The 24,801-nt window shown below is 35.6% G+C and overlaps 1 protein-coding gene across 8 annotated transcripts in view; it reads right to left on the bottom strand.

Moving 5' to 3' along the window:
• Positions 1 to 24,801, bottom strand: part of PTPN13 (protein tyrosine phosphatase non-receptor type 13) — a 225,054-nt gene that overhangs the window by 30,009 nt on the left and 170,244 nt on the right. For 5 of the 8 annotated variants that reach the window (XM_082632173.1, XM_082632172.1, XM_082632169.1 and 2 more), the window contains 16 exons: positions 23,903 to 24,049; positions 22,525 to 22,618; positions 19,960 to 20,045; positions 19,098 to 19,260; positions 17,520 to 17,734; positions 17,307 to 17,405; positions 15,547 to 15,911; positions 14,200 to 14,380; positions 12,799 to 12,957; positions 12,118 to 12,289; positions 11,806 to 12,016; positions 8,425 to 8,495; positions 5,990 to 6,051; positions 3,084 to 3,177; positions 2,231 to 2,368; positions 2,043 to 2,131 (listed from right to left, as the gene is read on the bottom strand). In XM_082632173.1, coding sequence (XP_082488299.1) covers positions 2,043 to 2,131; positions 2,231 to 2,368; positions 3,084 to 3,177; positions 5,990 to 6,051; positions 8,425 to 8,495; positions 11,806 to 12,016; positions 12,118 to 12,289; positions 12,799 to 12,957; positions 14,200 to 14,380; positions 15,547 to 15,911; positions 17,307 to 17,405; positions 17,520 to 17,734; positions 19,098 to 19,260; positions 19,960 to 20,045; positions 22,525 to 22,618; positions 23,903 to 24,049 — 2,346 coding nt within the window. Of the gene's footprint in view, positions 1 to 817; positions 1,384 to 2,042; positions 2,132 to 2,230; positions 2,369 to 3,083; positions 3,178 to 5,989; positions 6,052 to 8,424; positions 8,496 to 11,805; positions 12,017 to 12,117; positions 12,290 to 12,798; positions 12,958 to 14,199; positions 14,381 to 15,546; positions 15,912 to 17,306; positions 17,406 to 17,519; positions 17,735 to 19,097; positions 19,261 to 19,959; positions 20,046 to 22,524; positions 22,619 to 23,902; positions 24,050 to 24,801 lie in introns of those variants that run through there. The other 3 variants (XM_082632175.1, XM_082632170.1, XM_082632171.1) reach the window with 3 other exon arrangements.

Consider the following 24,801-nt stretch of genomic DNA (forward strand, 5'->3'; position numbering starts at 1 on the left):
ACACGTAATAGGTTGATTATTGTTATTATAAATGAATTAATAAATATTTTTAAGTTACAAAAAGAAAAAGTATGAGACAGATTTTTACATATTTGTGTAAAGAGTGTAGTGATCAATTTTAACTGAGAACCAAATTTAGAATCACGTGACAAAATTATATTATTACATGTTTTCATATGCATAATAGAAGGGTAAAACCCAATATTTTAACAACAGCTATCTCAGATGAAGATGAGGAATGGGTAAAAAAAGGAGCTTGCCTTTTTTTTTTTTTTTTTTTTTTTGCGGTACGCGGGCCTCTCACTGTTGTGGCCTCTCCCGTTGCGGAGCACAGGCTCCGGACTCGCAGGCTCAGCGGCCATGGCTCACGGGCACAGCCGCTCCGTGGCACGTGGGATCTTCCCAGACCGGGGCACTAACCTGTGTCCCTTGCATCGGCAGGCAGACTCTCAACCACTACGCCACCAGGGAAGCCCCAGGAGCTTGCATTTTTAAATGATTCTGTTTAAAATATTTTTTTTACAATGAGGATGTAATGTCTTCGTTATCAAAATAAAAAAAGCAACTTGAATGTAGTTTTCAGCTATAAACTTTTGTTATAATAGCTCAGTGTAAAAGAGAATCTATATTATGTTAAGCTTTTTTTTTTTTTAAAGAAAAGGCATTGGATTTTGAAATGGAAATTAAAGATTTTTATTTACTGTCTTAGTTAAGAGACTTCAGAACATACATTTTAAGGAGTATTTTAAATAGTATTAATAAAAATATGATTATAGTATGATTTAAAATGTTCAGAAAACCTTTTTCAAAGAGCTATTTGTTATAATTATTAATATTTAGATAGTACAAAAGAACAATAACTTAAGTAAAAACACTACAGCATGATACATTGTGAGCTATTCAATATTTGTGTAATCATTTTTTTAGATTAGGAAATACATACTAAAACAGATATAAGCTTCCTTGTATTTACACACATTAATTATATATAAGTATTTAATGAAAATAATCACGTGTATATGAGATTGTGTGTGGGTACCTGCATGGTAAGAATCCAGATCAGCTTAGTTTTGACAATTTTGAAGATGTTCAATAGGAAGAATCAGAAGCCTTGTGAGGGAAATTATCCTCAAACAATGGGCAAGATCAGATTCAGATAAATAGGGTGATGTCTAATTTGAGCAGGCTTACATATTATTTATCTACTATTTCATGCTGTTTTCTTAGTCAGCTCAATGTCCCAGAAGATCTGAAGTCTTAGTCTTAAATAAGCCTATGATTACATTTTTGAAAATTAATTGTTTCTTTCTCTTCCTTCTTCTTCTTTTTTTTTTTGGCTTGGGGAACCTTGAATAGTAATTCTTTCCCCGGCATAGGATGACTCTTAAATGCAAAAAATAAAATTAATCTCAGATGATTCCAACTTTGGGGTTTTATTTTTTTTAAGATTTTAACAAACGTATATACTATATATTAAGCACTAATTCCTGTACAGCTTATTTTTACTAGTTTGTATCCAACTAGTTTAATGTATTATGAATGTCAGCTGTCTAAATCTTTTAAAACATGTCTCAACTGAAATTGCAGAGCAATCAGAGCAAAAGCCATGGAATAAATGAAAGAATGAGATGTTTCCATGATAATTAAGACCAAGGATCCATGAGGGGCAGAAGAAAACAGCACTCAAGGATAAAAATCAAGTTTTCTACCTAGGTTAGGTATTAACTGGAATGGGATCTTGGAATTACCAACTTTTATTTGGTGTAATAATAATGAAGCTGAAAAAAAAAAAATGTTTTTGGGCACTGTTTTCCTGAATGGAAACCTTCACCAAAAGACGTTAAATGATTTAAAGGCAAGTTCTTTCTCCAAAATGAGTAAATGACATCAGTTCTAATTCTTACTGAGGTTACTAATTGGCCATCAGGATATTATCTTTAATACTTAGAAGGGAAACTGGTACGTAGGGAGAGGTAAGCCCTCATCAGAGAATTCTAACAAGATATAGCATCACAGCGTGTTTACCTAGGTATTATCCTTACCTCCGTAAACTCTTCAGGTAAAGGTGAACCATCATAGTCTGTATCTTCTGCTCTCTCTTCAGATAACTTCCAACTGGTTTTCAATGCACCTGGGAAAGAAAGAAATAGGCCACGAGGAATTAAAATGCTCTGTAGAGGCCTTCCTGTACTCCTTCCATGTACCAACTTACTCATTCTGGTTCATCTACCTGGAGCACAGGCATCTCGTGCTGCATTATTTTGGTTTAAAAGATTCTGAGCTTCCTCATCCACAACATCCAGCAGAGACTGGATAACTTCAGCTTCTTGAGGATCATCATAAATATCATCTTCTTGTACATCAGATTCTTGAAAAACAGTAATTTACATGGGGTTTTACTTTTAAGAATATTGATATGAGAAAGAGACAATGTGTCAAATATAATATGCCAGGTCTTTCAAATTTTAAGCATCCACTTTGAAAAAGCAGCCATGACAGGAAAAGTAGTTTACACTAATGGGACCCAGGCATTTTTTAGTTCTAGAACTACTTTGGCTGTTATGACAAAAGACCACACAAATGCAACTGAATAAACCAAAATCAATCTCTGTGATAGACCTTTACAAAGGACATTAATAATTTAATGTTTATTTCCCTAACTTAATCCCAAATTGTTAATTTATAAAAGAAACTAAAGAAATTTCAACCAAAGAAGTTATGTTACAAAGATTAAGGATATAATAGGGCAGCCCAAACATCCCCAAGAAAAACTGTCTCAGTTATTAGGTAGCCAGTGAATTGCTGCTTCAAAAAATACAAGAAACAATTATCAAACAAAACTGCTATCTCTTCAATCATTTAAAAATCATTTTAATCTTAGAGATGAGAATGAATACTGGACATTTGTACAGTAGTGCAGCGAATATTAATTTTACGCTGTTCTTTTATTTCTCTGAACAATAATCTTTTCTTTTAAAGCTACAGGAACATGTAAGGCAAATAAGAAAGGCTGCCAACATTTCTTTATTACTTGAATTATTAGGGTATTTAGAGTAACTGGATGACTCGATTTGGGAAAGTACCTTTGGACAGAATCAAGTTTGCTGATTCCTTCATCTGATAAGTAGAACATTTTCCTTCAGGGTACAAAATTTCAATTATTTCTTCCCCATTAACCTAAAGTATAAAACCAAAGCAAATCATTAGTTTACTATTTTACTAACATCCAGGATTAGGGAGGGACTGCACACTGTCCCTCCATGTCCTTCTCCCCTTCTTTCTCGGTACAAAATCCTTCTTATATCTCCCCACCTTGGATCAGTGCTTCTAGGAGATACCAGCGCAATGAAATATGCAAAGGGTATGGGACTTTCCATCATCAGATATGCCTGGAAACACTAGATTAAGCAACATTAAATCAATATTTTTATTCCAAGAATTCTCAGAATGCTTACTAATACAAATTTTGAGTTGTCAAAAGAGAAATGTATTAATGTAGTATTTCCTAAATTTATTTGACTGCAGAAATCTCTTTTTAAGGCATATTCTATGGGATCTGTCTTCCATAGAACTTTTTCGAAAAGTTAAATAGACCTACTAAACTTAGAAGTTCAGGGAAATGAAAAAAGTCAATCTTTTAAGTATTTGTGAAGTTGTTACATGGACATAGCCTTCAGTTTAGCAATCTGATCAACTGTTGGCTATAAAGATTTTCAAATCTAGTCTAAACCTCATCTCAATTTAAGGAAAATAGCAATGGATTCATAACTATAAAGTAATAATTAAATGGAATGTAACTTTTAAATTCAGTGGTTAATTGTGAAGCACTTCATGGCACGTAGCCTATTAAAAGAAAGATGATTAGGGCAAAATGCAATATTAAATGATTAGAATAAATTAAAATAATTTTATACAAATAAAGGGTGGTTTGCTTTAAAGATTTTACTTTTTTTATTAAGATAAAAGGTAGACCTAGAGTCTGTCATACAGAGTGAAGTAAGTCAGAAAGAGAGAAACAAATACCGTATGTCAACACACATATATGGAATCTAAACAACAACAACAAAAAAAGGTCATGAAGAACCTAGGGGCAAGACGGGAATAAAGACGCAGACCTACTAGAGAATGGACTTGAGGATATGGGGAGGGGGAAGGGTAAGATGGGACAAAGTGAGAGAGTGGCATGGACATATATACACTACCAAACGTAAAATAGATAGCTAGTGGGAAGCAGCTGCATAGCACAGGGAGATCAGCTCGGTGCTTTGTGACTGCCTAGAGGGGTGGGATAGGGAGGGTGGGAGGGAGGGAGATGCAGGAGGGAAGAGATATGGGGATATATGTATATGTATAACTGATTCACTTTGTTATAAAGCAGAAACTAACACAACATTGTAAAGCAGTTACACTCCAATAAAGATGTTTAAAAAAAAAGATAAAAGGTAGAGATAGTAGATGCAATGAAATTATCTCTTCATAAATAGTGGTTACATAATGTCAAAAAATTTCACTGGATTGTAAAATTCCACTCTTCATGAGAAATTCATAGTACAGACATCAGTATTCAAGGACAGAATATCATTTGGGAGACTTCCTGGAAGATTTTAACGCCAACAAAAAATGTTTGCAATCACGAATAACAAAAGTTCTAATTTCTTTTTCTTTTTCTTTTTAACATTCTTATTGGAGTATAATTGCTTTACAATGGTGTGTTAGTTTCTGCTGTATAACAAAGTGAATCAGCTATACATATACATACATCCCCCTATCTCCTCCCAGTTGCGTCTAATTTCTAGGGTCTTATGTTAATTTAAACAGAAACTCTACTTTTTCTCCCCTTCAACAACATGGTGATATGTACAAAGAAAATAAGCACTATACAGCATGACTAACACTAGAAACACATGCAAATTCAGTTACTTCAGCTATGTGAAATTGGAGACTTTCTGAATAAACAGAACAAAATGTGTAGCTATATCTCAACCTACAAACATACAGACACCAAGAAATTTCTATTTTTGTGTCCCAATCATTTCTGCCTTATAATTCTTCTGTTACAATATCTTTTCAAGACATGCTAAACCATGTCACAAGTTTGAGATAACACAGTGAAATGAAAGGCATAAAATTTGGGGCTTCTGGTCAATTAATTCATTTTCCCCTCCTACACTAAACCCAGCTCACTTCCAGAAATCTTGTTGAGCTGATAAGATTTTCAGATTACTAGGAGGGAAATGCCTCAGCTCTGGATTTTACATAGAAAGATATTTGAGTAGTGAGGTTCAGAATAGATTGCATGAGATATGTGTGAGATAAAACAGTTCCATGAAATGAAGATCCAGCTGGAAGCTGTGTATATTACATGCCAGAAAGTAAAAAGAAATGTTAGCCAAACAAATGGGTATAAATGTAGCCTTAAATAAAGAGCTTGAAAGTGGAATTTAGTTATGTATTAAAATATTTTTGTTAAAACACCTCCAGATTTCCCTGTGATAATCTTAAATGATTTAGGTTCTTTCATTTTATTATGTAGTAAAGCATATTCTATGTCTTTAAAAAAGCAAGTAAGCCTATTTCTTTTGCCACTACAGTTCTGCCTCACTAGTAGCAGAGATCTGTCATTTGAGAGTCACTGCTGGTCAATGTTAACCCACCCTTAATTACATTTTTCTCTTCTGGGTATCTAAGAGACAACCAAAAGAATTGTGCATATTAATAAAAAATCCCAGCACTAAAGCTATCTATATAAGTAATCAGCCTATTTAAGAGCTGAATGTGTGCCGATGATGTAGGGTTACTTGTGTGTGGGCTTTTCATTGTGTGTTACTTAGTAAGTCCTAATAGTTCACTAAGTACCTGTATCTAAAAATCAATACATGTGCCTAAAAAAGGCAAATATTTAAATATGAAATCAGTTTGGTTCAAAATACAAACAAGCTACTTATTTAGATAAGGAAGTAGGACACAAAGAAGGTGGCTTTTCACTTACCTTGGAGAATGTGTTATTAGGTGTGAGTGCTGGTTTGCCACAAGGCTCCACAATGTGATGACCTGAAGGAAGAACAGAAAGAAAAGGATGAGCCACTCAGAACCACATTAGGGACAACAAAATAGTGAAAGAAAACCCATATTTCTGTGCATGTTCTTATTTTTATTAATACACTAAGAGAGGTCATATCACAAAGTGACTTAAAATCAACTAAACGGAATCAAATATTAGAGAAGGGTTTATTCCAAGGACAAAGCCAATTTCTTAAAAGAAAATAGTTTGCATAAAAGCTCAGTTCGGGCTAAATGTTTCTAGTGTGAGATACTAAATATAGATTTTCCCAACTAAATGGAAGAGACATTACAGGTGCTGAACTATATAGTCACTGGAAAGATAGCAGGTCCTTTATCTCATTTCACAAAGACTATCAGTTTAACACAGGAAAATAAGTATGGATACAACTGGAAAGGACTTTTAGTATATTTATAAACCAAATGTGGATTTTAACTCTTAGACATAGGCATAAAAATTCAATACATATATTAAAAATGACATTGTTTCCCCTACAGTTAAAAATTAGATTCATTATTTCCAGGAGATACCTTATTAAACTACCAGGAAAAATAATTAAAAAGTATACCAAAAATGAACCACTGGTTCAAAAGAATCATATTGGAATAGTATAAAGTACAATAGTTTATTATTTGTAATCTCTCCCACCTGTTCCCCCTGTTTCTCTCTGCTCTCTGTCCCCAGGCAACCACTGATCTCCTTTGTCACTATAGATTAATTTGCACTTTTGTACAATCTTGTATAAATTGAATAATACAATATGGATTCTTTTTTTTTTGTCTGGTTTCTTTCATTCAGCATACCTATTTTATTTTAATTATGTTGTTGCATGTATCAACAACCTATTCATTTTTATTGCTGAGTAGTAGTCTGTTGCTTGGATATATTACAAATGGTTATTCATTCAACAGATTTTAGACATTTGAGTGGTTTCAGATTTTGGTTATTACAAAGAAAGCTGCTAAAAAATTCCTGTACAAGTTTTTGTGTATGAATATATGCTTTGTTTTCTCTTTAATAAACAAACAGGAGTGGAACGGCTGGATCATATGGTGGGCATACGTTTAAATTTTTAAGAAACTGTCAAACTGATTTCCAAAATGGTTGTACCATTTTACATTTTCATCACTACAAGAGAGTTCCTATTATTGATACTATGTGACTTTCAGAATTCATAAAGAAATTAGGTCAAAGAATCCCATAAAGACAGATTATTAGGCAGTTTCTACAAGGGGGCAGGGCACAGCTACCCTCCTCTGCCTTGAAAGTTACAAACAGAAGTCTTCTCAGAGGTCACTAGAAAAATGCTCTCCTGACTGTTCTGTGAGGTAGTTTGACTCTAATGTGAACCAGAACTATTAGAAAGCAGCAAGGAGGACCCCTAAGGCATTCAGATAACAACAGAGAATGAAGATAATCAAACTACAACTGCAATTGGCAGATGTCTTTTAGCTATTTTGGTATTTAGATACTACTGCCTGATAACCTAAAAGTTTAGTTATATAAGAAGTACTAAGAAGTACTGGATTTACATTTCAAATACTCTTTAAGTTCAACCACATTCCCCTGTACCTAACATTCTTATATGAATACTATCAATAAAAGCTACATTTACTGAGCCTGATTATGTAAATGACAGCATGGAGGCAGACATCTTAGGTTTAAATTCTGGCTTGACTATTTATTAACCCTGTAGCTTGGGCAAGTTATCAAACTTTTCTGTGCCTTGGTTTCCCCTTCTATAAAAGGAGGATAATAGTAATACTCATCTCACAGGGTTGCTGTGAGGATTTAAGCACCTAGAAGAATGCTTAGTCCAGAAAAAGCATTAAATTAATGTTTGCTGCCACAACTATTAAGATTACAATTTCTATTACTATGCTAGAATATTAGACAGATACTTTGTTTACTCATTGCTATATTCACAATGCCCAGAACACTGCCTGGCATAGGGAAGAAATTTAGTAACTGTCTGAATAAATTATTATGTGACAATCATCGTGGTAAGTATATTATTGTATTTATGTCTCATTATAACCTTAACAGGTAGATACTATTAATGTTCTTATTTTACTGGTAGAAAATAGAGGCTTAGATACAGATCAAGTAACTTGCTAAGGTTACACAGGACTTGTAAACTCAGTTCTATCTGGCTTTAAATGCCATGCTGCTCCACTCTTTCCTATTATGCACAGAATATTAGAGATGCTTTTATTTAAGTGTAATTTTTTCACTCAGATCCTGCAAAACAGTCTGGAAGGGCAATAAAAACATTTTGGTCATAGTATCCAAACTTGCTTTTGGGGAAAAAAATAGTTACCTTTCTATAACTACTTGCTGTCATAAAATGACTATATCCTTACCATTGGCTTTGGCTGACTTTGGAGCTGAAACAGCAGACCTCTTAGAACTGGGAACCACTGGATGACCATCTCTGTGTTGTTTACAAAAAAACAAAACACAATTGCAAATTATTTAAGATGTTTGTTTAAATATCCTTCAAGCCATCTGTTAACTATTTAGCCACAGGAGCTTTATTTTAGATGGGCTTCAGGGGGTCTAGGTACTTCCTGAAGCTGCAGACAAAATTTTATCAGGGGTCATCCATACATGCTTGAGGGAGACGTTCTTGACTGAAAAAAGGTTAAGAATCCCTTCTTTACATAATCTTTCTTGGGTTTCAGTTCAATACATCACCATATTTCCCCTCTCATTTAAAACACTGGTAATATTCATGATCTAATAACTTAATTCACTGTCACTCAGGTGACAGTTCAAAGATAACTACACTCAGAAGCCACAGGTCACTAAGTTTTGCCTCTCTAAATCCCGATATGTGTTTTTCTTTGGAATTACTTAAAGTGAAAATCTAGACAAAATACATATATTCAAAGCATTATAAGAATAGTACCACCCAACATGAAAAACAGTCAAGAGACAGCACCTTGGAAGAGGATCAGAGTGTGATTTTATTGTTGCTAATACTTGAAAGAAAAGGGAGGTTGCCTAAGGTATACAGTGTTGGGAGAGGCAATCAATCAGCCATGGGTCCTAAGCATCCCTGTATGTTCTTGCTGGGTACCTCAGAAATGCAAAGGCTCTAACCACTTTTTATCTAGGCCAATTCTCAAAGCTATGTTCACGGTGAGCAAGCCTGAGGAATTACGTAATCTCGCTCCCCAAACAAAACGCAAGCTTTCTTACAGGCTGCCATAAAGTGGTGGGTTCCCTGGCTCTTCTTACAGTACTCTTCTCCTGTACTATAACTCACTGCATGTACAGAAACCCACTAGGCCCACATATGTCATCTCCATGGGACTTGGAGGACATGGGAACCGACACCAATACCGTGCTCATGCTGCTTGCTGTGCCTTTAGTAATAAGGTCTTTTGTTTCCGATACAGGAGTTTCATATCGTCTACCAGCATTCATAAAACAATAACTGGCTAGTTTATTAGTTTGTAAATGGGGTAAAATTACAGACACTTTACAGCTCTTGACAGATAATTACCACAAGTATACAACCCTCCATTACTGTTACCCTGTGGACTTTATTTTATTATTTCTTTAATTTTTAAATACATTTATTTATTTTATTTTTGGCTGAGTTAGGTCTTTGTTGCTGCACGCGGGCTTTCTCTAATTGCGGCGAGTGGGGTCTACTCTTCCTTGCGGTGCGCGGGCTTCTCATTGCGGTGGCTTCTCTCGTTGCGGAGCACGGGCTCTAGGTGAGCGGGCTTCAGTAGTTATGGCACATGGGCTCAGCAGTTGTGGCCTCAGGGCTCTAGAGCACAGGCTCAGTAGTTGTGGCTCACGGGCTCAGTTGCTCTGTGGCATGTGGGATCTTCCCGGACCAGGGCTCGAACCCGTGTCCCCTGCATTGGCAGGCAGATTCTTAACCGCTGTGCCACCAGGAAAGCCCCCCTGTGGACTTAAAAGAGGGCAAAAATAAAACAACAGAGGAGAGAGCTGGAAGAAGAATGAAGGGTAAGGTAACTATGACTGCTACTACTGTATTTAGTGATTCAGCAAAGATAAAAGTAGAAAGAGAAAAGAAACTGATTTTAGACCTAGGGTAAGGGGTGCTCTAGTGATTTGGAGGCAAAAAATTCACCTAGATCTATGGTTAGCAGAAATGTTTTCATAAAAACATATTCCACTTTCCTCCTCCACTAATTAACATTCAGGTACACCTATGAAAATAACTGTATGCCAATCTAATTTTTAGAAATATTGAAGAAAACCAGTCAGGGGTTATGTTCAAGGGAAAAAGTATACAATCTAACTTAAAGGTTCAGAAGGAAAAATGGGTTTATGATCAAATGATTTAATTAACAGTTTCTATATTTTGGAAGACATACTATATAAAACTCACCATGTATTGTAGATACAAATGTGAAGTTTTCTCTTATGTAACATAAGACTGTAATCTAGAAAGCCTGGGTTCATGTACATGTGGCAGGCAGAGTAATGGCTCCCCAAAGATGTCTGCATTATAATCCCCAGAACCTTTGAACATGTTACCTTGCATGGCAAAAGGAATTTTGCAGATGTGAGTAAATTAAGGATCTAGAGATGAGGAGATTATTCCGGATTATCTGGCTGGGCCCAATGTAATCACAGGGGTCCTTATAAGTTAAACAGAGAGGTAGGAATGTCAGAGTCAGAAAGATGTGACGATCAAAGCAAAGAGTGCTGTGACTGCTGGCTTTAAAGATGGCAAAGGGCTATGAACCAAGGAATATGGGCAATGTCTAAAAGTTGGAAAAGCAAGGAAATGGATTTTCTCCTGGAGCCTACAGAAGGGAGCTTGCCAACACCTTGATTTTAGGACAAAGAATGTGTAGTAGTTTAATAGTAGTAAGAAACCAATACATAGGGACTTCCCTGGTGGTCCAGTGGTAAAGAATCCACCTTCCAGTGCAGGTGATACAGGTTCAATCACTGGTTGGGGAACTAAGATCCCACATGCCGCGGAGCAACTAACCCAGCACACCTCAACTAGAGAGCCCACCTGCTGCATACTGCAGAGCCCACACACCCTGGAGCCTGCACCACAACTAGAGAAGAGAAAACCCGCATGCCACAACTAGAGAAGCCTGGGTGCCGCAAAAAAGAGCCCATGCACCGCAATGAGCACCTCAACAAGTGCCGCAACAAAAAGATCCCACATGCCGCAATGAAGACTCAATGCAGCCAAATAAATAAAAACATTTAAAAAAGAGAAACTAATACATATTTTTTCTCAATTTATTTCCATTATTAAGTGAAAGAAAAGTTGCTATTAGCATTTTTTATAACGTGACATTGTCAGGAGGTATAGTGAATGTGATAGTCTATGCCCCATTGGTTGTAGACATGAGGTTCAGGTAGGACTGACCGTGTCCCAGCTCTGGGAATCGGCCAGGACTGGCCTGGGCCAGTCAATATATTCTTATCCCTTTTCCTCATCAGGGCTGGTCTTAATTTAGGTCTAAGGCAATCAGCACACAGCCCTTGCTTTACTACAGTGATTGGAGAGACCTGTTTGAGGATTGTTCTGGATAGTGTGGGATGCAGGTGCGAAGCATGAAAACTGGCACAGACATTTGACTACTATGAAGGAAACACATAAATTACTAACCCCCATTCACTTAGTCTGTGAATTACTAATTCAGGAATCTCTTTAAGAAAACCTAGTATCTTTTAATGGCCTGAAATGCATGTGCACACATAAACAAAATCCGTGAATAATTGCAGAGTACCTTGTTGCTTTCAGCACCACTGAAGGAAGTGACATGTCTAATGCTCTCTTAGCTTCTTCCAAAGTCATTCCTTGTGTGCTGACTCCGTTCACATAGTGGATGATGTCTAAGAGCTGGAGATTACCCTCAGTGGCTGCAGCTGACCTCGGATTGATATCACTAACATATACCACTTGATGAAGGCTGTCGTGACCTCCAGATAAGGAAAAACCTTCAGGGAACAGAAAAATATTTGTTTCCTTAGTCTTAACAGTACTTACTCTTAATCTAGCCAAGAAAAATCACACTGCACAAAGCTTGAATTTGCATTACCCAGCTCCTCTTTGTTGCATGTAAATGTAATGTCAGGTAGCAAATCAGGCAGCACTAGCATCCTGGGTAATTCTAGAACTCGGCCAAGAACTAATCTGACCGTTTTGGGCGCAGCTCGGAGTAGATTCACTGCATCTGTGTGAGTCATTTTTGTAACATCTGTATCATTAACCTATAAAGATGAGAATGGGGAAAAGTAGGATTACAATTACTGGAACACAGAAGTTGCCAACAAAATACAGTAATTTCCCTAACTTTTTATATAATTTATTTTAGCCAGTAGGAGATTCACAATAAAGAATGGTCTCTAGTTTATTGGTAATCCCCTCTACTGTGGAAATCATGAACACAATGACCAAGTAATTATAAATGAAATAATAATGTAAAATACCTAACAAATGTCATTACTTTGCTAATACAGAAAATTTATTCTTATAGCAATTTTAGAAACTTTCTCTCCCTGAGACCCAAGATAGCTTGTTTAATGCCTTAACTGAGATTAAGCATTTTCCAAATTATTACTATATAAAGGCCTTTACTTTTAAGAGGTGGAGAAGGAAAACATAAACCAAGCAGTGAAATAGAGTATTATATTAACTCAACCTTCTTGCTTTTCCTTCTTCAGCCCTGGATTGATCTTTGGCCACATTTGCACAAATAGAGTCTGCTTAAATGTCTCACCTTTATGAGCCGGTCCCCAGGTCTTAGCCTTCCATCACTTTTGGCTGGATCCTGAATGACATCATGAACATAACAACCAATACTCTGATTGCCTTTGGTTACTGTAAAACCCAGGCTTCCTTTTTCTGACTTAATTAGGGTAATGTGGAGTTCTATCTCCTAAGGGAAGAAAACAGTGATTCTTTTAGGTTGTCTATTTTGCTGTAAAGGCAAAGAGAAAGACAAATATTATTTCCATTGACTAACACAGGAGGACACTAAACCTTAAAAGGTTACTTAACTTGCTCAAGTGAAGAAGCCAGGTATGTCCAGTTCTAGAAAATGCCTCCCTGCCCATGTAAGAGTTGAGTTTAAATTCAACATTATGTGCTTGTCTAGAGATAGCTGAGACAGAACTTACTCATGCTTCAATTCTTGTATTTTCAGAACAGAGACAAACACCCATGCCAAGAGCAACAAAAGAAAGTTTTTTGGGGGGTAAAAACATGAAGTCTGGGTGACTAATATCACAACTTGAGGTATTTAGTTGTATAATTTTTTTTTTAAGATTTCAATTGAGACAAGGTTGCTTACAGCTTACAGGCATGATGACAGACTTCTAAGGAAATCGTTCAAAGATTATTTTCACTCTGTTGCTGAGAATGAAATTGAAGATGTAGGTGCTACACACACACACACACGCAATTATAGGAAAATGAAGTATCTGGAAAGATTAACTCCAAAATGTTTATGGTTTTTGAGTGGTGAGATTATAGGTGGTTTTAATCTTTGTTTTCTAATTTTCCTGTAATAAATATTTATTACTTAGGTAACAACAAAAAAAAACCAGTATTGAAAAAGGGTGATTTTGAATCAGTGTTAAGCATATTATTCTTGGAAATTTGGCTTCCAAACTGAATTTGTAGCTTTAGAAGTTCTAGGGCTATTACTAGAGGAAAGGATTCCATTTAGGCACCCATAAAACAGTGTGGAGGAGAATAAAATTACATTCAAACTTGATTAAAAATTAAACAGGTAACTCATCAAAATTTGGGAAATAACAGGTACTGTGCTAGGTACTCTACATACATTATTTCATTTAATCCTCACCACAATACTATGAGGTTACTAGTCTCATTTTAGAGCTAAAACTACTAAGACTCAGAGCATTAAGTAATTTGTCCATAGGCGCCTGCCAAACTGCAGCAAGTCAGTGGTAGAGTCAGGATTTATACCCAGGTCTTTTTGCCTTTTTCCCTAATTCTCAGCAGAGAAACACACCAGCCAGATATGTTATCTATTTACTGGACATAGATATGAGGCTAATCTAAAAGACAGCCTTTTCCCTAAAGGGAAACTGTGGAGGACTACATTTTACTTGAGAAAATATGGAATTTTCTTCATACAAAGGAAATAACTCACCAGTTCAAAGTCTTCAAGGTGGTTTTCCAAGTCATTTTTCAAAGACGTCAAGCTTTCCTGTCTAGTTGGCTCAGAAGTGTGACATATATGATATTTATCCATTGCATTAGTGGAAGCAGATGCTGACTGAGATTGACAACTCTGCCCAGGAGTTACATCCGGTGGTCGAGGGGAAGGATTACTACAGAGACAAAGTAAGACTATTTTCAAACACATTGCAATGTCAATATAGTAAGTTTGTGCCAAAAACAGAAAATGCTCAACAAATATTTATGTTTGCTTTTTATTGAGATCCTAAGTTACTTTTTGTCTGATTCTGGACTATGAATTTATTTCACATCTGTTCTATGCTAACATTACTGATTCTTATTCTCTGTCTACCTCTTTAAGCTGCATAAATCAGTAAGAGAAGTTAAATAGGTATACTTTTTTTTTTTTTTTTTTTTGTGGTACGCGGGCCTCTCACTGTTGTGGCCTCTCCCGTTGCGGAGCACAGGCTCCGGATGCGCAGGCTCAGCGGCCATGGCTCATGGGCCCAGCTGCTCCGCGGCATGTGGGATCCTTCTGGACCGGGGCACGAACCCGTGTCCCCTGCATCGGCAGGCAGACTCTCAACCACTGCGCCACCAGGGAAGCCCTAAATAGGTATACTTTTGACTCCTAGTTGTTAATTCAAGGCTGAGGCTAATGTTATCAGAAGCCTAATGTGTGTTTCAACATAAGAAAAAGGAAGAAATAAGAAAAGAGTAAGTCTTATTCTTGTAGTTATTTTGGATGATACAATAGGAAAAAAAAAACAAAAAAAACTTGAACATATAGATAGTCGGACCTGAATATACCCAAAGTTGCAGCTAAACCATAAAATGTCTGAATACCTCTCACAGGTATAGATGTAGTCTTTCCCTTTGTATTCCTCTATGCTTTCGATCATTTCTTCTGGCCCCCCCTTCGGTACTCTTTTATGTCCTACCTTTTGCAAACTCTCTACCCACTTCCTCCCTACCGCTTCCCTTTATATGTCTACTCCTTACTCTTCTACCCCATCACTATCGAAATAGGTCTGTTCTCCCTCTGATAAGTAATAGGAATGATGGTGAAATACAAAAAACTTTCTTAATTACTAGTAAATATGCTCAAAAGAGCAGCAAGGCTCGGGTCAAATGGGTAGAGAGTGTGCTAACTAAAACTGTCAGACACAATAGCTAGATATCCAATAGAGTCACCTTCTGCCTAACGATTGTGAGGTTCACAGATAGACACATTTCATTCTTAGAGAAAAGGAGGTGGCTGCTCTTGTTACTAAAACCAACCAGCTGCTTTGTGGGCTACACATAATATTGACAATACCTGTCCTCAAGTTCTGGTTTATTAGGTGTTTTCTGAGGATAGTAAAACATGGTACAAATGGTATTTCCTTGACTCTTGAGTGCGTCGTGTTGACTTTGTGCCTGTGACACCATGTTGCTTAGAGTCTGATGCAAAGCTGAACTCCAGCTCATATTTGGTGTCTTTGCTGGAGCTTTCACTAAGTCATCTTCTCCACTCCCACTACTGTCACTATAACTGTCTCTCCTGGATGGGGATGTGCATGGTTTCTTGCTTTTGTCAGACATTTCATTTTCATCTGAGCTGGTGCCTTGCTCCACACATGCTGTCTGAAGAGGGTCTTTACTGTTGTTTGGAGGTACTTGTGCTGGAGACTGCAGTGGGGTCTGTAATGGACACATTTAAAGAGATCATAGTGTGACAACTTATATTAACTTATATTTTCATTTGGTTGAAAATGAACTTGTTAAACATAAGCATTTCCTATTAAAATATTCAATTCATTTTTTGATAACAAAAGTAATTTATGCTCATTAGAGAAAAAATCATATATAAAAGTAACAGCTGTTAATATTGTACAACTTATACTTTCATTCATAATTAGAGTTACAGTATATATATTAATATCACACTTTGGACTCTGCTTTCAAAATTTAGGTTTCTACCGTGAGTATCTTCTGAGATCCTTAAATATGCTTTGAAAACAACTGCATAAACGGTATAATAATCTTACAGATGGCTATAGCTTTAATTTATTTCAGAATTCTTTTATTGCATACAGAGTTGTTTCTAGCTTTTCACTATAAATAGAAATCTAGAACTTCTTTGTATGTAGATTTTCACCTGAGTTTCTCATTATTTCCTTGTAATTTCCTGTAACAGAAATAGAATTTTCTCTATTCAGCATGTAAGATGTTTTTAAAGGCCTTGTTAAATACTTCCAGATTGCTTTCCAGAAAGATTGTATCAATTTACATACTCAAGAAATTTCCACTCAGTTCTTCCTATCTGGTTCCCAAAATCAATGTAGTCTCTTAAAATGCTATTTATAATGCACTTTACAGAAATGTTGCTTTCCTGTTAATGTCCTTATAATACTCCCTCTTTCTCCTGGATATAAGGGTTAAAGTTTCTGGGGCCAGACACTCCTGCCTTTCATACACAGGGATCATGTTCATTGGTAACGGAGCACTATTTTAAGTAGACAGGCCAGAGGCTGTCTTTCAATTAGATTATTATCCATCTATGTATGGATTCTCACCTATCAGTATGCAATGTATAAATAACCATCAAAATAGATTTTGGATCCTTTAGCTATTCCTTAACATAAGAAAGGAAATGGACAAATATACTGCCTACTATGTGATTTCTAGTATTAAAAGTTAAGGCAAAAAATCTTAAATAATTCTCATTTTCATCTAAACTAGCTCAGAATGAGGATTACATTTCCAAATTTGGTTCAATGAAGAAATGGACAAAAGGTTTTTATAACCAGTGTTTTATGTCTTTTTCTATTTATGTTTGGGAAATAAATCCCTAAAATCCTAGAATCCTAGAATCTTAGAATTGGAAGAGAGAGAAGAGAAAGTGAACTAAATTACTTTATATTACAAACATAGATTACATTCAGAGATTATGTGACCCACACAAGATAATACTCGTAGCTAAAGAAGTAACTAGGATGAAACCCAGGAGATCAAACTATGATGAAACCACTACAACTGAATTAATCATTCAATTGATACTCTGTAAATATAGAAATTACTTTTCCTAAGTCTCACCAAAGGAGCAGGGTCGATTTCTGGTAGCACACCAGGTGGTGGTCTACAGAGAAGCAAGGATACTTCTGGAGATGTTCCCCTGAGAGTGGATATGACTTCCTGTGGGTACCGTGAGTGAGAAATGAAGATACAGTTAAACCAGCATTATGAAATCATTCTGAAAAGCCAATACAACTCATTAAAAATGCTGCACTCCACATGCTGGGGGCTCACCTGCTGAGACAGTCCTTTCAAAGAGGCTCCATTCACTTTCAAGATAACATCTCCCACATCAATTTGTCCACTTTCTGCTGCTGGCTGTCCCGGAAAGAGCTTTTTAACCCTTACTATGCTGATGTTCATTTGCTCGGGTATAAGATTATCTTCTCGAGAAAAACTGAACCCTAGGCCTGAGCTATTTTTAAACAATTTCACCTCAAATGTATTCTCTGGAGAAAAAAAAATATAAAGAAAGTAAATATTCTTAACAGGCTGTGTATACATATGAACATATAAACATATATACTTTTGATACATTTTAAAAAGCCCATTTCCACCATATTTACAGCTTTATATGCAATTATTGTATGCTTATTCTATATTTAAATCCTATTTCACACTCTCTATTATTAAGAAAACTTAAGCTGCATGAACTAATATGCTGTTTGAACAGAAAAGTGGGTTCTGAAATAAGGGTTCTGAAAATGAAATGATGTTTTAATTCCATATGTTTTATAAAACTGTACAATGACAGAGAAAAAGAGGGAGAAAAACAAGAAAGGAGAAGAATAAGAGAAATTCAGGTATACAATGGGAAAGAGATGGTAAGAAGAGCAAAACAGATGATAGAGAAGGGTTAAGGGCAAGTGAGGTGACCTTCTAATATTTAGGTGAGGCACAATTTAATCCAGAAAACTGCAAAGCATTGTGATAAAGTTCTCATCAACAAAAGAAATTAAAAGAACAATAACCCGGAAAGCATGAAAAACATATTTAGAGAAAGAGTAATGGAAGAAATAAAGAACGTAAAGCAGTGAGATTAAGTGGATACACTAATTGTATTTTCATAATCAGGAAAAATAATATAGATTGGGATAATATTTTCCTTTTATTTTGGAGAATAATTCAGAGTTGCTAACATTTGTATAATCAAAGAAAAATTTAAAATAAAGACAAAACAATGACTATATACCACCACCACCATTTAGAAAGTAAAGGACATTTAGAACCTCAAAAGGAACATAGATGGACTCAGAGGGCACTTCTGTACTATGAACACATTTAGCCTTATGAAAAACTCACTACCACATCAGCCTTAATTTCCTTATTTTACTTCCAATTAGTGGTATGTCCAAAGGCTGGAAAATTTTGTAAGAAAAACTAGTATCTGGGAACTGTTAGTGAATTTCTGCCCAGGCTTAGCTTCACAAGTCCATACAATTAAACAGAAATATAAAAAATGTAAGAGTCAAGGTTTCATATGGGTTTGAAGCCATTCTCAGCAATTATTTATATTTATCTTTTTCCTGTACAAATTTTATTTTGAATTTGACAACTATTTAAGGCACTATTAAATGACCATAATTTGCTTCGTGCATGATTTCATTATCCAAAGCCTTTCAGACTTCAACAGCTATAAACGTGTCTGTTTCGTTTTTTTTTTAATTTAGTATAGTGCTGCATCAGATTATTATTTACACTTGACAAGAATAAAGAGACCCAGGTATGAATTGTGATCCAACATGTAAAAATCACATTTTAAATAATCCAGGAATAAGTTTAATGTGAGGTGACAGTCTCCCAAGGTCTGACCTTCAGTAACAAAGCTGTAGTCTTTGACGTGAGTCATTTTCTTCATCATTTTTTCTGGGGCTTGACCTTGGGCATCTGGATCTGAGAGGGTACACTGTGGGGTTACAGGGACATGTTCTTTGGATGCTGGAGACTGTCCCTTTTCTAACAACAGATGAACCACCTGGACAAATAGAACAGTACTTCATTAACTAAGAAGAAAGTTTTATAAGAAAGTAGGTAAGTTTTCAGGACTTTGTATAGTTGATGGTATAAAATGATTTAAAGTAACTACCTGGTCTACCAAAATACAAGTAGAGGGAGAAAAAAATAGAGGGAAAAAGCAAGGGACTGAAAGTTTCAAAATCAAGGTTTTGAAAACTGTATAAAAAGATAAACTATTAGAAAGAAAAAAATTCTATTATAAAAATAATATAAACATGTTATAGAAAATTCAGGTATTAAAGTAAAATCACCACTAACCTAATAATATAAAGATCTTTATAAGTAATTTGGTAAACTCCCTGACTCAAAATGTATTAGACCAATGTGAATTTAGCCTCTGGGCTGAAATAACTAGAAGTGAAAATCGCTAGGTATTTGTAGATGTTTATGAAAAAAATTTTAATGCAATCTGCCTCCTTCCTCCTGTCAGATCTCTGGTAATATAAGGGCTAAATGTGATAGAGAAAGCCAGCTTCCTAAATAAAAATCCTCATCATAATACTTGCTTCCCAGTTTGGAGGGAAAAATACAAGCATGTTTACACGAATAAGGCTTTGTTTCTTGACTAATAAATTTGGAGATCTCAGTGAAATTGGTATTATTCACACATTATTATGTTTTATGGTATCTAGAAAAGGTTGGTATAATGATCTATTACCTGTCCTGTATTTCTCAGTGTCTCCACAGCTTGCTTATGAGTAGCTCCTTCCAGACTAACTCCATTGACAGCTAGGACACGATCACCTACAAATTAGGCAGTAATGTTGAAAGAAGCAAATCATAAAATAAAGATTCTACATGTTATTTAATACCATATGGTCTCGTTTTGTACTAATTGCTTGAGGAGAGACTCAGACAAATTCTGGACAAAACTGTGTCACAGAGTTTCTTTAACATGTACTTAATTCCTTTCTCAATTCTATGGCTAATCATTTTAGAACAGGATATTGTATATATTATAAAATCAGTTTAAATTAGGGAAAAAAGATAAACTGAACTACAAATGTAGAGAGACTGGGGAGAACAAACCTAGTTAGTTCTTATTAGAAATGCAGATGTCAGTGTTTTTGCAAGGGCACTATCCCTTTTGCAATCTCTGGCAATTTGCTTCTTAGAAAGTATCAATACAAAACATGAACTAAAACACTGTCAAGATATTTTCTGATATGAGAGAATAAGCTTAAAATAAGAGTTTTTGGCCCACCTCCTAGAGTAACAAAAATAAAAACAAAAATAAATAAATGGGACCTAATTAAACTTAAAAGCTTTTCCACAGCAAAGGAAACCATAAACAAGACCAAAAGACAACCCTCAGAATGGGAGAAAATATTTGCAAACAAAGCAACTGACAAAGGATTAATCTCCAAAATATACAAGCAGCTTATGCAGCTCAACATCAAAAAAACAAACAACCCAATCCAAAAATGGGCGGAAGACCTAAACAGACATTTCTCCAAAGAAGACACACAGATTGCCAACAAACACATGAAAAGATGCTCAACATCACTAATTATTAGAGAAATGAAAATCAAAACCACAATGAGGTATCACCTTACAATGGTCAGAATAGCCATCAACAAAAAAATCTACAAGCAATAAATGCTGGAGAGGGTGTGGAGAAAGGGGAACCCTCTTGTACTGTTGGTGAGAATGTCATTGGTACAGCTGCTTTGGAGAACAGTATGGAGATTCCTTAAAAAACAAAAATAGAACTACCATACGACCCAGCAATCCCACTACTGGGCATATACCCTGAGAAAACCATAATTCAAAAAGTCATGTACCACAATGTTCACTGCAGCTCTATTTACAATAGCCAGGACATGGAAGCAACCTAAGTGTCCATCAACAGATGAAGGGGTAAAGAAGATGTGGCACATATATACAGTGAAATATTACTCAGCTATAAAAAGAAACAAAATTGAGTTATTAGTAGTGAGGTGGATGGACCTATATATGGAATCTAAAAAAAAAAAAAGGTTGTGAAGAACCTAGGGGCTGGACAGGAATAAAGACGCAGACGTAGAGAATGGACTTGAGGACACGGGGAGGGAGAAGGGTAAGCTGGGACGAAGTGAGAGAGCGGCATGGACACATATACACTACCAAATGTAAAACAGATAGCTAGTGGGAAGCAGCCACATAGCACAGGGAGATCAGCTCGGTGCTTTGTGACCATCTAGAGGGGTGGGATAGGGAGAGTGGGAGGGAGATGCAAGAGGGAGGGGATATGGGGATATATGTATACGTATAACTGATTCACTTTGTTATAAAGCAAAAACTAACACACCACTGTAAAGCAATTATACTCCTATAAAGGTGTTAAAAAAAAACCCAACAAAAAACAAAAACTAAAAATAGAACTACTATATGACCCAGCAATCCCATTACTGGGCACATACCCTGAGAAAAACATAATTCAAAAAGATACATGTACCCAATGTTCACTGCAGCACTATTTACAATAGCCAGGACATGGAAGCAAGCTAAATGTCCATCGACAGATGAATGGATAAAGAAGATGTGGTACATATATCCAATGGAATATTACTCAGCCATAAAAAGGAACGAAACTGGGTGATTTGTAGTGATGTGGATGGACCTAGAGTCAGTCTGTCATACAGAGTGAAGTAAGTCAGAAAGAGAAAAACAAATATCATATATTAACACATATATATGGAATCTAGAAAAATGGTACTGATGAACCTATTTGCAAGGCAGGAAAAGAGACGCAGATGTAGAGAACGGACTTGTGGACACAGCGCGGGCAGGGGAGGGTGGGACGAATTGAGAGAGTAGCACTGACATATATACACTACCATGTGTAAAACAGATAGCTAGTGGGAAGCTGCTGCTACAGCTCCGTATAGCACAGGGAGCTCAGCTCAGTGCTCTGTGATGACCTAGAGGGGTGGGATACGTGTGGGGGTGGGGGTTGGTGGTGGGAGGGAGGCTCAAGAGGGAGGGGATATATGTATACATGTAGCTAATTCACTTTGTTCTACAGCAGAAACTAACACAACATTGTAAAGGAATTATACTCCAAAAAAAATTTTTTTTGAATTATATCAAGGAATTTTTTAATGCCATAGTCTTAAAATAATTGATATGTTCTTATTTCATATTATGAATAATTTGAACGTCTGTATCAACTTTCCAATTTCTTCTTCATTTGTTGAAGTGATAATCCTATATGTAATTCCCATACACATAAACACTCTACCTTTGTGAATTCTGCCATCAGACTCTGCTGCTCCCTTGGGAATAACAGCTTTCACATAAATGCCACCATGTCTGACACTGGTATTCACACCTCCCTAAGCAGACAAAGGCAAATAAAATAGCATTTTGTAATATGAAAAATTTCCCACTCTATCTTTCAAATCTGAGACATAGAAAGCATTCAATTCATCAGCCAAAGCAGCAGCATCACATCAGCACATGCAATTACTTCAATACCCAAGAATATTTCTAGTAAGTTTTCCAAATGTTAAAGCAGTTACTTTTTTAGAAAAATTCTTTATTCAGAAAATAACAACATGCCAGGTCTTGACTGTATGAGGAGTTGCTCTTCCTTTTATAAGTCTATACCATGCATTACGCACAAGCAGCAAGCAAAAATCCATCCATGCAAAATTAGTGTGAGAATATAACTGTCAGAAAAAACAGCATATGGAATAATATACTTCAGATCATATTTGCTAATCTGAAAGCAAATCTCATGAGTCAAGGGAAAATTTTCTTTTCATTTTAAAAGATGTTGGTATAGAAGTTTTGTTACAGTGTAGATGAGATCTAATGGGTAGATTCTCCATCTCTTGTGGATATTCAGCTTTTATTTCCCTTCACAATAGGAAGATAATAAAATTCCAAAGAAGTTAAGAACAAGGGGGAAAGGGTTACGGTATTATTAAAACTGAAAGAAAAGTAGGTTTGCTTTTTGATCTCTATATGTTAAGAGTGCTATTTCTACCTTACTTCTAAATGGCTTTTCATGACTAACAATATCCTTTAAATGTCATAAATGATAATGTTACACTTAGGGTACAGTGTATTCATTAATAGAATTCTAAAGTAATTTCATCAAATAGCCTATGCTCATATTTTAACTACTTTAAAAGTACTACATATATTCTTGGGAACTTCCAATATTAAGATACTAATCATATTTACATTTTAAGATGTATTATGAAGCGAAAGGCCATATAAATATTTATTAGACTTTACTTATTTATAATGTAGGTTAAAATGTATTATTCCATGCTAATGCAGAAGATGTCAAATGTATACAAAACATACTTATTTGTTAATAAGTATGTTACTTATTAACAAACAGAACATAATTTTATATTTTTCAAGTCTTGTATTCAGATTAAGCAAGTATGAGATCTATGGGGGAAAACAGCATTTGTCTAATTTCTTTTAAACCACAGGAAAAAGTGAGTAGCACACTCAAGTTTTTTAAAAGAAGTCTTAAGATATAATTCAATTTTTAATTTTGGAAATATTTGACAAGTTTCCCTTTTGAAGCAAAATAATTCAATTAATAAATTGACATACAGTAGGCTGCTGGAAATGGAGAAGAGAAAACATTTGAAAACCTTGTCAAACAGTACCGTGACACTTATCCCCAAGCTGTTTTCATTTTTAGCCAGTTCAACCTCAAAGGTATCTCCAGGTTTAGGAGGTGATGAAGGAAAAGTTTTAAAATTCATTTTGTTGGATGTATTCATTGAGGAGGAAGATTCCTTAACAAAGAAAAACAAACAAAAGGATTTCTTGTTAGAGTCAAACTGAATGGAAGATCGATATGTGTTTTTTTAAAAAAATTAAGAAAAAGTAAGACATTAAGGGACAGAGTAGATCTGAAGATCATGAAGTTTGGAAGAGATCTTAGGGATCAACTAATCCAATGCCTTCATAGTTTATGGTTGAGGAAATTGAGGTCTAGAGATTAAAGGGCTTTCTTCAGGTCAAACAGATATGGCAGAGGGAAGCCAGAACCCAATTCAAACCTGGCTTTTACATAATCCTTATCCAATGCTTTTTATACACTCAAATTTAGAAAGTATTTCCATTTCATTTAAAAAACAATACATATCAAGCAGTAGCTTTTAACTTGGGCCTTTAAGATGAGGAGGCCTCATGTTTATTTTGCTAATGTTTACAAATCTGCTATGAACACAGACACAACAGCTAAGCCCAGTTTATAAGGACATAACTCTCTTACGAGGAATGTTTTTCAATGAACAAAGGGCTTAAGGTTCTTTGCTGAACCCGCTTGTGAATATGAGTATAAATTAATATCATTTCTAAAATTTCTAGGAAATGAACAATGTTCTATTTTGTTGCTATTATTATCATACATTCAGAACTTCAGAATAAATTAGGCTATCAGTAGTAAAGTCAACTGTCCATTATATGAACTATTTAGGAACAATTTTTTCAGATATTAAATTCTCTTATTAATATAAATATCAAGAGATAAACAATTTATAGA

This window comes from Mesoplodon mirus, assembly GCF_964341445.2.
Source record: "Mesoplodon mirus genome assembly, chromosome: 2".
Taxonomy (NCBI): Eukaryota; Metazoa; Chordata; class Mammalia; order Artiodactyla; family Ziphiidae; genus Mesoplodon; species Mesoplodon mirus.